Source organism: Chlamydotis macqueenii, chromosome 1, assembly GCF_036417535.1.
Source record: "Chlamydotis macqueenii isolate bChlMac1 chromosome 1, bChlMac1.mat, whole genome shotgun sequence".
NCBI classification, from domain to species: domain Eukaryota; kingdom Metazoa; phylum Chordata; class Aves; order Otidiformes; family Otididae; genus Chlamydotis; species Chlamydotis macqueenii.
The window spans coordinates 153,853,926-153,869,914 of NC_141556.1; the positions used below are offsets into that span (position 1 = coordinate 153,853,926).

At 37.5% G+C, this 15,989-nt stretch overlaps 1 protein-coding gene across 1 annotated transcript in view; it reads right to left on the bottom strand.

The window, feature by feature from the left end:
• The window catches only part of MYO16 (myosin XVI), a 385,808-nt gene that overhangs the window by 239,006 nt on the left and 130,813 nt on the right, over window positions 1–15,989 (bottom strand). Inside the window, exons 3-4 of the mRNA XM_086741186.1 lie at window positions 13,095–13,165; window positions 9,749–9,892 (exon numbers count right to left, since the gene is read on the bottom strand). Of these exons, the coding sequence (XP_086597312.1) occupies window positions 9,749–9,892; window positions 13,095–13,165 (215 nt within the window). The remainder of the gene's footprint in view (window positions 1–9,748; window positions 9,893–13,094; window positions 13,166–15,989) is intronic.

The following is a 15,989-nucleotide window of genomic DNA, read 5'->3' on the forward strand; positions in this document are numbered from 1 at the left end:
ATTAAAATCAAAAGCAGGCATCCTATAGAAAATATAAAACAGTCTATCAAAAAAGTTGGGACTAAACCAGGAAAGGATGAAATAACGAATAAATTCCATAAGTAAAGAAGCAGTCAAATTTAAAACACCAACTAATACTAGTACTGGATTCAAATTCAGCTAACTGAATAAACTCAGGTTTTATCCTGTCAGCCCAAATGCGGCAGTACTGGTGAAAGGCTATTAAATAAATGTTTCCAAAAGCCCCATACAAAAAATAGAATCCTATCAGGCTTCACAAGCTGAATGGTGTCAGGCCAATTCATGGCACTTGGACATTCAAGCATACTCAGAAGAAAAATCAGAGGATGATGTCCTGTCATCACCAACAGCCCAGCACTACACTTCATGTGCTGGGCTTTTGGACAACAGCTATGAAATATTACATTACATAGCAGTTACTTTGTGTTTTGTAAGAGAGAATTGTTCAGATGACCAAGTTTGAACTTGCATAATCGTATTCTGTTTAGTAGTATATTCTCTGCAGTTTTTTTCTATATTCTTTCCTTTATGCAGCATGTAATGACTTTTTTTTTGTAGAATCATTAAGTTTCAAAAGAGAGAAAGCTAAATTTCCATAATAGCTTAATTCCACTGATTGCTTGATTTGCACTGAAAAGCCAAATAGCTCTTCAGTACTCTGATAAGTGAGAAGATTTAGAAATAAAATTGACAATTTACAAAGTACAAATTTAAAATATCTCTTACCACACTAAGATGAGGACAAACACAGGCAAGTATAGAGAATGTCTGCCCTCCCAAGACAAACTCATATACCTTTGGAGGCCACAAGAATACAGACGTAGCTGTAGTGCTCCCACATAAACGAGATTTTTGCTTGGCACTCAGTTTGTAGTGTGATAAAAACTGCCTTCATCCACGTATCTAATACACAATTTCATTAGATTCTCCAACACATGGCTTGTAAGGCATGGGGTACCTCAAGCACAAGCTGAGGAAGCAGAAACCACTATCTACCCTTGCAGAGCCTTAAATACTATTTTTCTGGTAGTTGGCTCCTTGTAAATAAGATGGAGACTGTGACATCCACTTTTCATCCCAGCCTTTTCCTAGTAAGCTCCACACTTCACACACTCTGTTATTTGGTTTTGTTCTGGTGGCCTAGAAGACCCAGCACTTCTGAACACCATCTTTGCTCCAAAATCCTTCTCAATATCTCTGACAACGATTTGAGAGCCCAAGAAAATGAAGACAAAGGAAGACAGAAGCTTCTAGATAACACGGACATGATAACTATCACAAAGACTTGAAGGAGTATGTCACAGACCTACACTTTGGGCAAAAGGCCAGGCTACAAAAAGAAAGAGCAGGAACAGACACAGTTGAAAAGATAACAGAAAGCTATATCGCTTATGAGAGGAAAAAAAAAAAAAAAAAACCAAAACCTATTCTAAAGCTGAACTCCAGCACAGGGCTGAATTAGACTTTTCAAATTTTACCAGCATGAACATTTTTGGCTAAAATGTTTACACACTATTTCTTGATACTATTTCACTGTCTTCTACCAAAAATTCTTGTAAGTGTAGTTTAGTTCTTGGTGAGATTTTGGCCCTGAAGTTACTTAACAGGCTCTAAAACTACATCAAGTCAACCTAGCTAAAAAATACGGCATGAATGAAATATTTTCAAATTTAGTAAAACAAAGTTGAAATTCATTAATTCAAATAAATTAAATGGGTCCAACACTTCTAAAACTAACTCAAAAAATCACAGAAACATTTAAAGTTGGCCTTTTAATGATATGCAAAACCAGTACTAAATATTTTATTTTCCAAATTTCTCTATATCAAATAGTGAGATATCTATACTGTGACACTATCACTTCTGTAAAAATTATCCCCTGAACTGAGGAAATAATAAGTAATAATATATTAAGTAATAATATATTGAGTAATAATATATTCTTCAAGTACCTCAAGGGGGCCTACAAGAAAGATGGGGAGAGGCTGTTTAGTAGGGCCTGTTGCAATAGGATGAGGGGTAATGGTTTTAAAATAGATGGGGGTAGATTTAGATTAGAAATTAGGAAAAAATTTTTTACAATGAGAGTTATAGAACACTGGAACAGGTTGCCCAGGAAGGTGGTGGAGGCCCCATCCCTGGAAATGTTCAAGGCCAGGCTGGATGGGGCTCTGAGCAACCTGATCTAGTCAGGGATGTCCCTGCTACTTGCAGGGGGGTTGGACTAGATGACCTTTGAAGGTCCCTTCCAACCCAAACCATTCTATGATTCTATGATTAAGGTCTTGTCTTTGAAGGACAAATCATATTCAAGTCTTACTGAAAGTAACTGGTATTCTCTATGTTCCCTCTAGTTGATTTTTAACCTTCGACTAGTGTTATGTCATATAGTTTATTCTCAGAGCATAATGAATTCTGCAGAGGTAGATCAGTAAACTTACACACACGTGGTTATACTGTTGAAATACTTTAACTGACACAGCTCATCTACTGTTGGTAAGACTGTAAATGGAATGAATGACACCAGCATAACTCCCTTTTGCACACTGCTGAGCACAGATTTTCCTATGTTCTTAAAAAGAGAAGAGAGAAAAAAAGTTCAGCCTCATTTTTTTTAAAAACAATTGTACTTTTAGCCTTCTATGCCTCAACTGCATTTTGTGCTTCAATTCTAGGTTCCAAAAAGCACATGATGAAATACATTTAATTGTTGGCAGACTGTAGTTACATTTGCTTTTCCTAGTAAGGTCAGTAAAAGGCATATATTAAGAATGTCTTTCTACTTCCTAATTTTCCTGTATCTAGATGTAAAAACTCCTAAGGATGTAGTACTGCTCCCTGCCGTTCTAGTTAATTAACTGTCATATTTATTAGAGTAATGCCTTCAGGTCAATGAAAGAATAAATCTCCACTGTGCAAAGTGCTGTACAAACACTAGAATACTGTCTCTGCCTTCATAGTTTCATTTCACTAGATGGGCATTACAGATGGTGAAAACATTACATTCACATTGCCCGCTAAATGGAACCTCCTGATGATGGTAAAATAAAGTGAATTACACTATAAAAATGCATTCTCACCTGCTTTTTTTTTTTCTCTGTTGTTTTCAACTCTAGGTCTGTCATTATCAAAATATTCCATGACTATTTGGGAGTAGGGAGGAGGGAAAAGAACCATCCCAAAAAAACAAAATCAAAGATACAGTAAAAAAGAAAACTTGTGACTATCAACTTGCTATGTGTGAGCCCAACGTTACAGCTTAATGATGAGTTATCTATTACATTCTCTGAAATTAAAGTAACAGCAAGTCATAAAGGAACCTGTAGTTCATAACACAATCATAGATATCTTGAGAAAAGGAACTAAACACAGGAGCTCAATATGATTGTGAACTTTTTAATAAGTATCTAAATATCATGTTTCAAAAGTGGAGAGAAAACAGTGGGTTAGGATTCAACTAAATATATCATGGAATTGTAGAGACACAAATTAGAATTTGACCAGTTATATTTTTTCCAGGTCACTTTCAAATGCTTTGGAGTGGAGAAACAGAGGAGAGGAGGTGGGGCAGCTGAACGGCTTGACCTCCTTTGCCTCTTTAATGATCAAGTGCTGATTCTTAGAGCAGAGAATTTGTGATAACAAATAATACTGTCAAACTGAATAAAAACAATGAGAAAAAGAAAAAACAAGGTTCTATAAATGGAACATGTTTATCTATATATCCTACTGCCTGAGTAGCTAAGGTTAATTTACTCAACTGCAAGAGTATTAATGCTACTGTATCAGATGGTAGTTCGAACAGTACACAAGTGAAGGTTAACCACTCTTATATATCAATTAAAAATATTTAAGTTATAAAGTGTATACACTCAGGAACACTTATACATATAGGAACAATCAGATTGCTACTGATAAGTACCACTGTAAAGCTACAGCCATTTAAAGTGATACAGAGTGGACTAAACACTTCCCCCCAGCCAAAAAAAGCCTCAGTAGTATCCAACTACTGCTGTTTGGACATTATGTAACTCAGGTAGCATTTCCAATAGGATAAAGTACTTTCGATAGAAAGGAACAAATCTTATCTACATAGTGTTTCAATTCAATATAAAAACAAGTACAGGAAATTAATGCAAAATACAATGTTGCAATGTGCCCAGAGATTATGCAACAGGAACACACTCCAACTGGACAGAACTGCTGTCAGTGTGTCCTGTCCTGAGGCTTTAAAAGACAATGAGGCAAGATAGAGCAGACACATCTAATAAATCTGGTTGCTTTTCATACTTTCTTGGAGATTTCATGTGGGCACAAATGTATACAAGCCTATGCATCTTTTTTTTTTCTTAAATGAAAGGCACTTCAGCACTCTCCTCAACCTGCTACAGGAGCCTCCTTCATACAACATCCACAGAAATAGTCCCCTCTCCCAAGGGGAAAATGCCCAGCACTGATCCAGTCAGAACAGGATCAATGAATCTGACCTTTACGACCTCATTTGCACGTATGGCAACCAGACTTCTTCAGATTACCTTTGATCTCTACAATTCCTCATGTGCTAGCAGCTGCATCAGGGGCAAGTTCCTCATTGGTTGACTATTTAGTAGACAAGAGATGTATTTCCTGGCTGTGCTGCCCAATGTTCCCCATCTTACTGACAGCTACAAAATGGAGAAGACATAAATACGTCTCTGGAAAGCTATACCACCTTGGGTAAAATGTTGGGATGGAAAGAAATAGCTTCAAGCATTTCATTCTGGATTTATTCCAGAAACATTGCCTACAATTCCAGTGGTCTTTCAACAGGACACAGTAGCAAATTATCACATTACAAACAGCTACAGCCCCTCCCAGCTCTCACTGAAAGACATTTCAGCTAACAAGCCTTACTTTTGCACCAGAGGACAGAAATAGTGAGTTACCACAGGTAAGCTGATGAATGACAAACCACTCATGTCTGAGACAGAGAAACATGAAGACCATCAAAAGTGGAATAAAATCAGAAACTGGTCATGCCTAATTAAGTCTTCATGAATAGCCTTCTGGGATCTACATACATCCTATATTACTTTTTGTTTTCTGTTTTCCCTTCAGGAAACATTTTGAAATCCTCACTGAGGAAACTTCCACTGGCCTCTGTGACAGTTCTCCAGGAATCAGAATTTGCACAGGTCTCAATCAAGGGACTGTGCTGTTACCTTTTAGCTCACATCTTTAAAACAGGTAATATGGCATTGTCTATGTTGTAAAGTCAATTCAGAAGAAATATTTATCTCAAAGTAATTAATGAGGGTACATGAAGTGTCATTTTCTCTTCCAACTAAAAATTGTGACATAATAGAAGCTGCCTGTAGCTCATATTAGCATTATCCAGGCTCATGCTACGCATAAGACATGGCCCACGAAACACTCTAACCTCAAGGCAAAGTAACTCCTAATATTAAATGCTCACACAAAGACAGTTCACGGTTGCAGAAGACACTTCCCTCCAACCACAATTTCCATCTTCACTTTGTCAAATGTTATTAAAGACAACATTAATGTCATGGTTCAAAAACTATTGCTTATCTAAGAATATTTCTCTTTCTCTGCCACAATACTTTATTATTCCCACTTGTCATGGTTTAACCATGACATCAACCAAGTACCATGCAGCCGGTCACTCGCACTGACCCTCCCAGAGGGATGGGGGAGAGAATCAGAAAGAAAGGAAAATTCAGGGGTTGAGATTAAAACAGTTTACTAGGACAGCAAAGGAAGAGATAATACTACTACTACTACATATATATTTAATGATGAATGGCAAATTTATCAGAAGTTATTGCAAATAATATAGAAAATTCAAATACTACCTGCAAATATCCACACAGAAGTACCCCTGCTTACTTAAATTTTAATACATCAGATAATCTATTTATCCCAAAGTTATCAGAAGATATTTAAAACATTCAGAAGAGACAGTTTGTAATAAACAGGAATTAAATCAAACAACATGCAAGTAACAGGGGTTGAAAAATAACTTTGGATATAACCTTGGGCAAAAATACTTAATGAGTTTTTATTAAACTGAGTTTCTTGCAAAAACAGGCAGGGGGAATTTTAGAAGTGCCCTGTATAACTCCAGCCGTTCTTATTCATGTCAACAACAGAAGAGCATTCAGTATTTCTGAGAATTCCCCACATTACAAGACTTCCCCACAATACAAGAGTTTTTATAGATAAGCTTCTCTGTTCTAATTGTTTATCAGTTTAGGAGTACACACAGAAGCTAAAGGATGCACAGGCTTCAAAAGTAAATACATTGAACAGGTCAACATAATACAAGGGACAAAACATGAAAATGTTATCGTTTATTTGCCAAAAGTAATGACAATGTTTAGAACGGTATACTCCTACCAAATATATCTGATGATTGTGCTTATGTAAGCAATACTATTTTAAGCACTAAGAACAGAAAATCAGATTTATACACATTCTATTGTACATTTACTGGACCTAGTTATAGTTGTAATAAAAAAGCTGAGAAAATGACATTCCAAGCACGACAAAGCATCTCTACTATTAAGTCAAATGGACCTGGGAAAACTCTAGGAGTTGAAGCCAGCTAGCATGGAAGAGATTTTGTTTAGTCCAGTAAAGACTCTCAACCTCTACTATGTGATAGCTGGACAAAAACTGGTCCCAGGGACTTTCCAGCTTCAAAACCATGCCAGGGAATTGTCTGGAGAGAATCTAGATCGCACATGCCAAAGTCATGCCATAGGATATTCTAACAGTTTGCTAGTGGAGATTATTGTGGGCCAGCACCCAGGAAGACTCCTGGACACCTCTTTCTGGTTTTCTAGAGCAGGCGTAGCCTCAGAGGCCATCAGAACCCTAACAGATTACGAGAGAAGATCTGGTACAAACCAACATCAAAATCAAAGTAACAGATGGAAGAAGCAATCACAGGACAGAGTGAAAGTAATTTCGGGTTCCAAACAAAGGTTTTGGTGAAGCCCATGCCATTTACAGAAGGTCTGATAGTAGCCACAGTACTTTCAGATACCTGACTTTACATTATAATTAGCATAGTCATTAACTGAAAATCATACTACTGTAAGTCACTATGCTAAAGAAAATCAGAAGATTATCCCCTCTACTACTGAAGACTACTAAAGACTATTTGCTTGTGGTGCCACTGTAATTGAACACAGCACACTCATATATTCCATGAAGTATAACTCAACATGTCAGTTTTGACTTACGAGATTCTAAATTAAATGAGTCATAGGTTATTTAAAAAACCACAAAATAATAACAAAAAAAAATCTTAATTTCATTGAAGTTGTCATAGCAATTCAAAAGCACAACATATGTTTATGAGGGACAGAATATTTTTGGGGAAGAATCACTCTATTCAGAAATTCTTCCTAATTTGGTGCGATTGAACTAGAGCCTATACAGGAAAATCTCGAAGTGTTACCTGTTCTGATTTCAAATGAAGGTTGAAACCTAGGAATTTAGAACTGAGATGAAGGGAATTAAGGTATTGCTAATTCTGAGCTGAATAAAATATTTTCTTTTTAATTTATTATCTAATTTAGTATACAATATTATTTACCTTGTTTTCTATAAAAAGAAAGCATATGTGGTAGAAGGAAGAGTATCTGTGTATTTCAGAAAGAGCTCACATGAAACCAAGAAAGTCTGCAACAAGAGCTCTAAGATGTAAACTATCACATTAATCTCTGTGGATGCTACTTAACCTGTTGATTATGCTTTAGCATTAGCAATTAAGCACCAAAGCATTCCTAAGAAAATAACTTAATTATGAAATCTACCTAACAGTCTAGTGAAACACTCTTCTGGGAGAAGACAGACATTGATCTTGCTTTTCTCTAGAAGAGGAGACATTTGAACTCAAGTCCTCAAAAGCCCAAGAGGGTTCTAATCAGTATCACACTGGTTAAAAGCCAGTCTTGCAAGGTCCTGCATGTGGAGTGGGGGCAATTCCAAGCACAAATATAGACTGAGTGAGAAATGGATTGAGAGCAGCCCTGAGGAGAAGGACTTGCGAGTGCTGGTGAATGAGAAGCTCAACATGAGCTGGCAATATATGCTTGCAGCCCAGAAGGCCAACCACATCCTGGGCTGCATCAAAAGAAGAGTGGCCAGCAGGTCAAAGGAGGTGATCTTCCCCCTCTACTCTGCTCTTGTGAGACCCCACCTGAAGTACTGTGTCCAGTTCTGGAGCCCCCAACACAAGAAGGATGTGGACCTGTTGGAGGGAGTCCAGAGGAGGGCCACAAAGATGATAAGAGGGTTGGAGCACCTGTCCGAGGAGGACAGGCTGAGAGAGTTGGGGCTATTCAGCCTGGAGAAGAGAAGGCTCCAAGGAGATCTCATAGCGGTCTTCCAGTACCTCAAGGGGGCCTACACGAAAGATGTGGAGAAACTTTTCAGAAGGGTCTGTTGTGATAGGACAAGGGGTGATGGTTTTAAAACTGAGGGAGGTAGATTTAGATTAGATATTAGGAAAACATTTTTTACAATGAGGGTGGTAGAACACGGGAACAGGTTGCCCAGAGAGGTGGTGGATGCCCCATCCCTGGAAGCATTCCAGGCCAGATTGGATGAAGCTGTGAGCAACCTGATCTAGTTGGAGATGTCCCTGGTCCTTGCAGGGGGGTTGGACTAGATGACCTTTAAAGGACCCTTTCAACCCTAACAAGTCTATGATTCTATTCTATGACATACTGGAGTGACTCCTGCAAAGGAGCTACAAAGACGATGAAGGGACTGCAGCATCTGTTGTACAAGGAGAGGTTGACGGAGCTGGGACTGTTCAGCCTTTAGAAGAGAGGGCTCAGATGGGTCTTAGTAATGTGTGTAAATACCTGATGGGGGAAGTAAAGAATATGGAGCCAGACTTTTCTCAGTGATGCTCAGTGAAAGGCAAAAGCAAACAGACACAATCTGAAGCGCAATTTTCTGTTTAAAACTAATAAAAACTTTTCTTTTTTTTCCCTGTGCAAGTTGCCCAGTGAGTTCGTGGAATTTCCATTAGAAAACTGTAAGTCAGATTGCGAACTGTTTCTGCACTACTGTTGTAAAGAGCAATATAAAATGAACTGGGAGAAAGAGCTGCACTGATATCATGGTGTAAAACTAGTGGCTGTCATCCTAGAAACAGAAGCACAACATGAACAATGCTGCACTATACAAAGGCTGAATATCATATCTGCTACTATACTGGATAAAGTCTGCTTCAAAAACTCAAAGTTATTTAGATAAATATTAAATTGGCCTTATTTTGACCACGTCTACAAAAGCTTCTTTATGAATATGGAGTGTAATTGAGTGAATACTTGCTTTTAAGGAGGAGTTTTTTATAAGACTGCAAACTTCACCCTTAATAGAAAGTGACAAGGAGAAGAGAAAAGAAATTATACGAATATCCCATTTGGGACTCGGTGCTTATCAGAGATACAAGCTCATGACCACAGGAAGAGACAGGAGACACTTGACATTGACGTTTATACTCTACTGCCATTGAAGGCCTAAAAATGCCTTCTAAAAATCCTGAGCAGCTAAATAACGTCAAGAAACAAACAAACTAAACATATGCCTTCACTGATATGATTAGTAGTAATATATTGCATTCATACAGCAGTTTCAGACCTTATGGCGTTACATTCTGCTTCTTTTTCAAGCACATCATGCATTGGATTGCTTTACTTACTAGCAGCAGTAGCAGGACAATATCAGGATTATCACAGGCACAGGCTACATGCATTGATGTCCAAAAATCCTCATCTTGATGATTTACATTTACTCCTCTGTCAATTAAAATTTCTGCAGCAAATGCATTATCGTAGCGGGCACACTGGAAGAAAGAAAAGCAGATTAGGGATGCTGTTTTACTCAGTGTACAACTGAATTTATCATATACAATTTTTGTTCCATTTAACATTTAAATTGAGCAGATGACACACTGTAGTTAAACTGCTGTGTTTGTAGGGGACAACAGCTGATGAAACTATAGAAATATTTTTTGGAGACTACAAGTTCCATATGCATGATTCACAGAATCCCTTATTCCCTGTGGAAAAACACTCTATGACATCTGCTGAAATACGCAATAAAGATGAGACTTTCTTTCTGCTCAATATTGTAATTCCGAGTCAGTGCACAGGCATCAGTGCATGATTATCACATCTTCAGTAGTGGCATCTAAGTATATGTACACCCACATGTACACACATCCACATGTACGTGAAATTCTGCCTTTTAAGCAGTCCATAGCAATAATACACACCTCTCCATATCCACTCCTGTTTCCAATCCACTAACTATACTGACTCCTACTCAAGTCTTTCTGACAGATACTCTGCACACTAAGGTTGGGTTGGGGATGGGGAGGGCTGCACATATGTGTGTGTGTGTTTCTATACTTTGTTTGTTTTGATGATGGAGGTCACTAATTTTGGCAGAGAAGAAGAAACTGGCTTAAGCATCGTTTTGAGCTTTCTCCCCTGCCACATCTGTGACTTTTTACGGATGTGCTTATGGATAATATTTTAAAAAACAATCAGGGCACCTAAGTTAAGATCCTAACTCTGGCCTAACATACAATCCCATTAACTCTTTAGAGAAGAATCCTCTCTCTTTCCCCACTGGAGAGAGGTTACAGGGACATTACTTTTCTGTCTTAGATACTTAGACGGTTTGAATACAATCCTTAATATCTATGCCTCTTCCAATATTTAAACCTGTGTAATATGTCCCTGTCCCAAAAAGCACACATATACACTGAGAGTACAAAAACAGTGGAATCTGCATCTAATTTGTAAGTGGGGGTTAAATGATAATGTTGCTATCACACGTGGAACCACACCATGGCATCCACTTTGCTGATCTGTATTAATCCAGCATGGAAGCCAGGCCACTAGAGGAAAAGGAGAAGAAGCAAAAGTGCTTAACCGGAGAGTTCACCGAATACCTTTGAAGTTCCCATGGCTTCCCTCGGAATCAACCATACTGAGATACTGTCTACAGAGACAGCAACAGAATCTTGATTAAGTGTCACATTTGTGGGGTTTTTTTTTAAATATATCACATTTTGGAAGTCAACAGAAAGGGAAAAAGGAAAAGGAATTATATAATTAATTAGATTTTATGTAAAATGTGATGATAAATATATTTCCATTCATTCTAGAATAAAAACTTTTACCCTACAACTGGAAAGAATACACACTGATTAGGTTCCCCCTTGCAGAAAGCAGCTTGACTCGAATTAGAGTGGTAAAATTAGTACTTGGAATGGATCTGAGTGGGCTTTAAAACTGCTACAAGATGCATGCTAAATTACTATTTTGAGTTCTTGCAGGAAAAGAAACTTGGCTTATCTGTTACCCTGTATCATGACTCTCCTCTCCTATCTGTACTGCTCCCAAATCCAAGTTTCACTGAAATCGGGTTTGAACCCTATCTGCAACTAGGATCTCCCTGTAAATGAATTATGAGTACTTAGAAGTAACTCTGACTGAACTGAGGGAGTAGGTTACACACAGACCTCTCTATTACAAATTTCTCACTGCAGGAAGCTTTCCCTCCTTTTGAAGCATATGTGTGTCTGTAAAGCAGCAGGCACCAGTGGAGAGATACTGATTGTGACAGTGAATTGAGGCATGATGCAGAAGATCAAGAAACCTACAAAGACACAGTTCAACTGCAGATTTTATCTGCAGTTTAAAAGTGTGTATCAGCTGAACTAGACAAAGCAACCTAAAATCCCTAAAGACTGATTTTTCTTTCTTCTATTTTAAAATGTCAGTGAGACAAAAGTCACATTAGTCACACTGAAGAGAAAGATTGTCTCCTAGGGCTTTCAGCATGGGATAAGATTAGGGATGCCTCAGTTTTGGGAATCCAAAAAATAGCATCTCATATGGGCTGCATTTTTAAGGAGTGATTGAGCTACTTTGCAGTAGGCAAATACTTGGAAGAGAGAAAAGATAATTTAAATTTTCTTTGTTTCAAATCATTACTGCACCCTCATCTTACCTAGGGCTCTATTTCCCAAAGTCCCTGGCAAGCAGCATGGCCGTGGAAGATGGAAAAGACAGATTAACTACATAAGGAAAATGCTACATCTTGCCAGACCATGGTCACAGGTGTGCTGGAGTCCAGTAATACTAAAGGATTCTTTTTTTTTTGTCAAGAAATCACTCTATTTTTCATACATACTACGAGAAACTTAACTCAACTGTTCTAAAATGAAACACTCTGCCAGCAGATTTTTCACTAGACCTGTTATGCCTTTGTATTTGCAAAGTCACAATTATTCTAGCAGCATTCTGCAACAAAGTTGTATCCAAATATCTTAAAATAGTTTCACATCAAATAGAAAGCAAAGCACGTCTGCAACATCACAGATCAAAGTAAAGGATCATAAGACTTTGGAATTTATTATGAGTTCTGGCTTTGGCTTCAGCAAAGCCAAAATTTTACCTCTGCAGTATTTTCTTTCTGTCTGCCAGTCTTTTCTCCACATGCCCTTACATCTTGCTTCTCTTTTGGTGGTTGTATAGAAACTGTTTTCCTTTTATCTTCCAGTTCCTTAATCTAAATTACTATGCAAATAATGATAAACCAAATGCAATAAAGTGGTAAATAACCACATGTAGGAAATCAGTGCAAGAAAATACATGCAAAAACAAAAGGAAAAATGTTACATCGGGGTGTTTTTTCATATAGGATCTGTAAATCTCTGAAACCATATAATTTTATCTTTAGAATCAAGCAATATTTCCTTTGTTCTTTCCTACTGCATAGATAATTTATAAATAAAATATTTCATTCTACTTTGTTAGTTACCATTGCTATGACATGATCCATCCTTTCATAAGCAATTTGAAACTTACTATTTCACATGCATAGCTGGATGCAATCTTCACCACCACGGAGTGCAGTGTAAATAAAATATTATTACTAAGCCTTTCTTTTTGTTAATATGCCAAATCTGCTACTCAGTATCCCACCATATTTATCTACAATCACTAACACTAATTTTCAATCACCCTTACCAGATGGAGCAAGGAGCCTCCGGAGGAAACAGGAGTATGAGGGTCAGCACCATCCTTCAACAGCCGTAGCACTGAAATATCAAAGAAATGAGGAACAAGAATTAATGCAGCAATATACCTAATTCTGAGCTGTTAATAGGCTGATTCTTCACCATCTTCATTAAGAGATTTAATAATATATGCAAACCTTTCAGATAACATTTGCAAAACTATCATGTCAGCATTTCCTATCTCATCTACTTTAATGGCTAAGCCTGCAAGCAAAAGACCTTTGATAATGATGTTAAATATGAATGGTATCAAGGACTTCTCAAGCAGATAGACAAGCATGTCAGTTCGTTACATAGGAGAGGGGAGGGGATAGCTGGAGGACAGACCCTGTCTCAAGGTCACAATCACCTGATCAGTTTGTTTGGGAGCAAAATTACAGTCAACTAGTTTTATTTTATTTTGTGGAGTTCCCAAGAGATCTGTTGGCTTTTTCAGTAAATTATTGAAACTAGTGTTCATAACTTATATCACTTGAAATTAATCATCATACCAAAGCTAAACAATCTGCACTCAATTTAACCTTTCCAGTGTACTGTCAGATCATTGACACAGTATAATTCTTAAAATTATATTTGGAATCAAACTCCACTCCTAGTTACATGTATCAATGAAATGAAAACAGGCTTATAAATGCAAGCAAAACCACAATCCTTCAGACTGGTGCTCACTCAAGTGTGAAAATTCATCATTTTTTCCCCATGGTCTTTATTGCCTTTGTAACCTTTTCACTTGGAATCAAAGCATTGACTAACTCATGCTACCAGTGTTCTTTCCTGGAAAAGAATTGCACAATAACCATGCCAGATATTATCGGGGGAATCCACACCGGCATTGCAACCCTATCTTCACTAAACCGACCACAGCTCTTTCCGCCTTCATCATCTGGAAATCCTAGTTTTATTTCCTAGTTAAGATTCCTGGATGGAGTTGTGCAAAAGTCCTCAAAGAAATTTTAACTTCTGAGTACCTCAGAAATCTGTTCCACTGCAGTGTCTGTCCTACAGGAGGGCCATAAATTTGTCTCCAGGCTCTTCTAACATCTGTGAATCTATTAACAGACTCATGTACACCATCTCCTCCTTAGCCACGCAGTTTTGCATATGTTTTCTTTCTCACTAGCATATCTTGCAAGTCCATTTTCACTCTACATTTAAACTTTTTACAGCATTCAAACATTCATTGGACCTATTCAAAAGGCACCCGTTTTCTTTTCAAACATTGTCAATTTACACAAGCAATGTTTTCTGAATGTGTTGAATGATTTTTTTTTTTTACCAGGTGCCCTAGAAAAAATCAGCCTAAGAGAGAAAATTTGGCTAAATAGTTGCAAGCCTGTAAAATAGTGAAAGACCTGGCATCATCATTACTAAATACTTCACATATAGTAAACACACTGGTATATTGGACAAATATTTATAATAGTTACACTAATCCATTTAATCTTTTGCTCTTTTTTTTTTACACTTTGAAAATCAAACATCAATCCAAACTCTTGTATAAATTTCTTATGAATAGTTTCATGGTACATATTTCTCCTCATCAAAGGTTTTGTTTCATTTCGTTTACCTAACTGGAAAAGACTTTCATGATCTAGCAAATGCCACTTTGAAAGTTAAGTCCTATTAGAAATCACTGTTCTTCACAAGCAGAAGTGGAACATTAAGTAACATGGAATAAATGAACTGTACAAGAACTGCTAAGCAAGATGAAAAGCACTGAAGATGAGTGGGAAGTGGAGAAATATTAACAAATTTTCATAACCTTGGGAAAAACGAATGAACAAGCAAAAGCAAAGTATTTCTTTCTGCTCTCAGATCCACAAATCCAATACTAAAGTACACTATTGTCCTCATCCAGAGAGAGACCATCAAAAATAAAGGTTCAGAATTAAGTTCCTTCCTTCTTTTAATAACTAAATTGCTGAACACATATAGAGATTCTTCCTCTACCTCAGGTTTTAGTGAGTAAAGACCTTATTGTAAATCCTGCCTCCTTAAATAGGTGTGCAACTACATCCTTCTCAATAGTTAGTATTTTCAATAGTCCTATGTTATGCCATTTCTTTAGCAGGCCAGAAAATACAAATTCCATACCACAGAAGATTCCCTAAGGCTCTGAAAATAATCTCATTCTGCCAATCCCATCAGGATTTCACCTGAACAAATTAACATGCCAAGTTGTTTCGCTTCCTCCATTCCTGCTTTTCAGGGAAAAAAAATAAATTCCACACATTTCAGTCTCTCAAACACTCAATACAGTGTTTTTATGTAGTATTTCTTCTTATGGACTCTATGTGTGGTTTAAAAATGTGAACTATGGCGTGGTTCCACCTGCAATGATAGCCTCATTTGCAAATACGGGAATTAAGGCAGATAGTCCTTAAACGTGTGATTTGCAGAAATTATTAAATTGTCATAATTCTGTTCTCAAGGAGGCTTTTATTGTTGGTAAGACCATAGAATTCTTCAAAAATATCATCTTTATGGTGTATTCTCACAGACTGCACTGCTGTCAAATGGGAGAAGGCATGTTATCCACTGCACGGCCCACTCTTCCCTTGCGTCAGCTCTCCCCACCTATGCAGCTGCATATTCAGCTGGACCAGTAAGTCTTCTTTATTTTTTTTCTTTTGGTTTTTTTTTTTTTTTTTTTTCCTCTCTCCTGGCAGGGTTAGTTTTCGGCCCCATCAATGTGGCTGACTGTACAACTCCATAAGCACCAGCACAGAGGATACAAATGCACACGTCATGCAGAGGCAGAGCAAGCACATTGCGTTTTGGTGGCAGAACTCTTACATTGACAAAGGCTGGTAATGAAATAACATCCTCAGTCTGTTTTTCTACA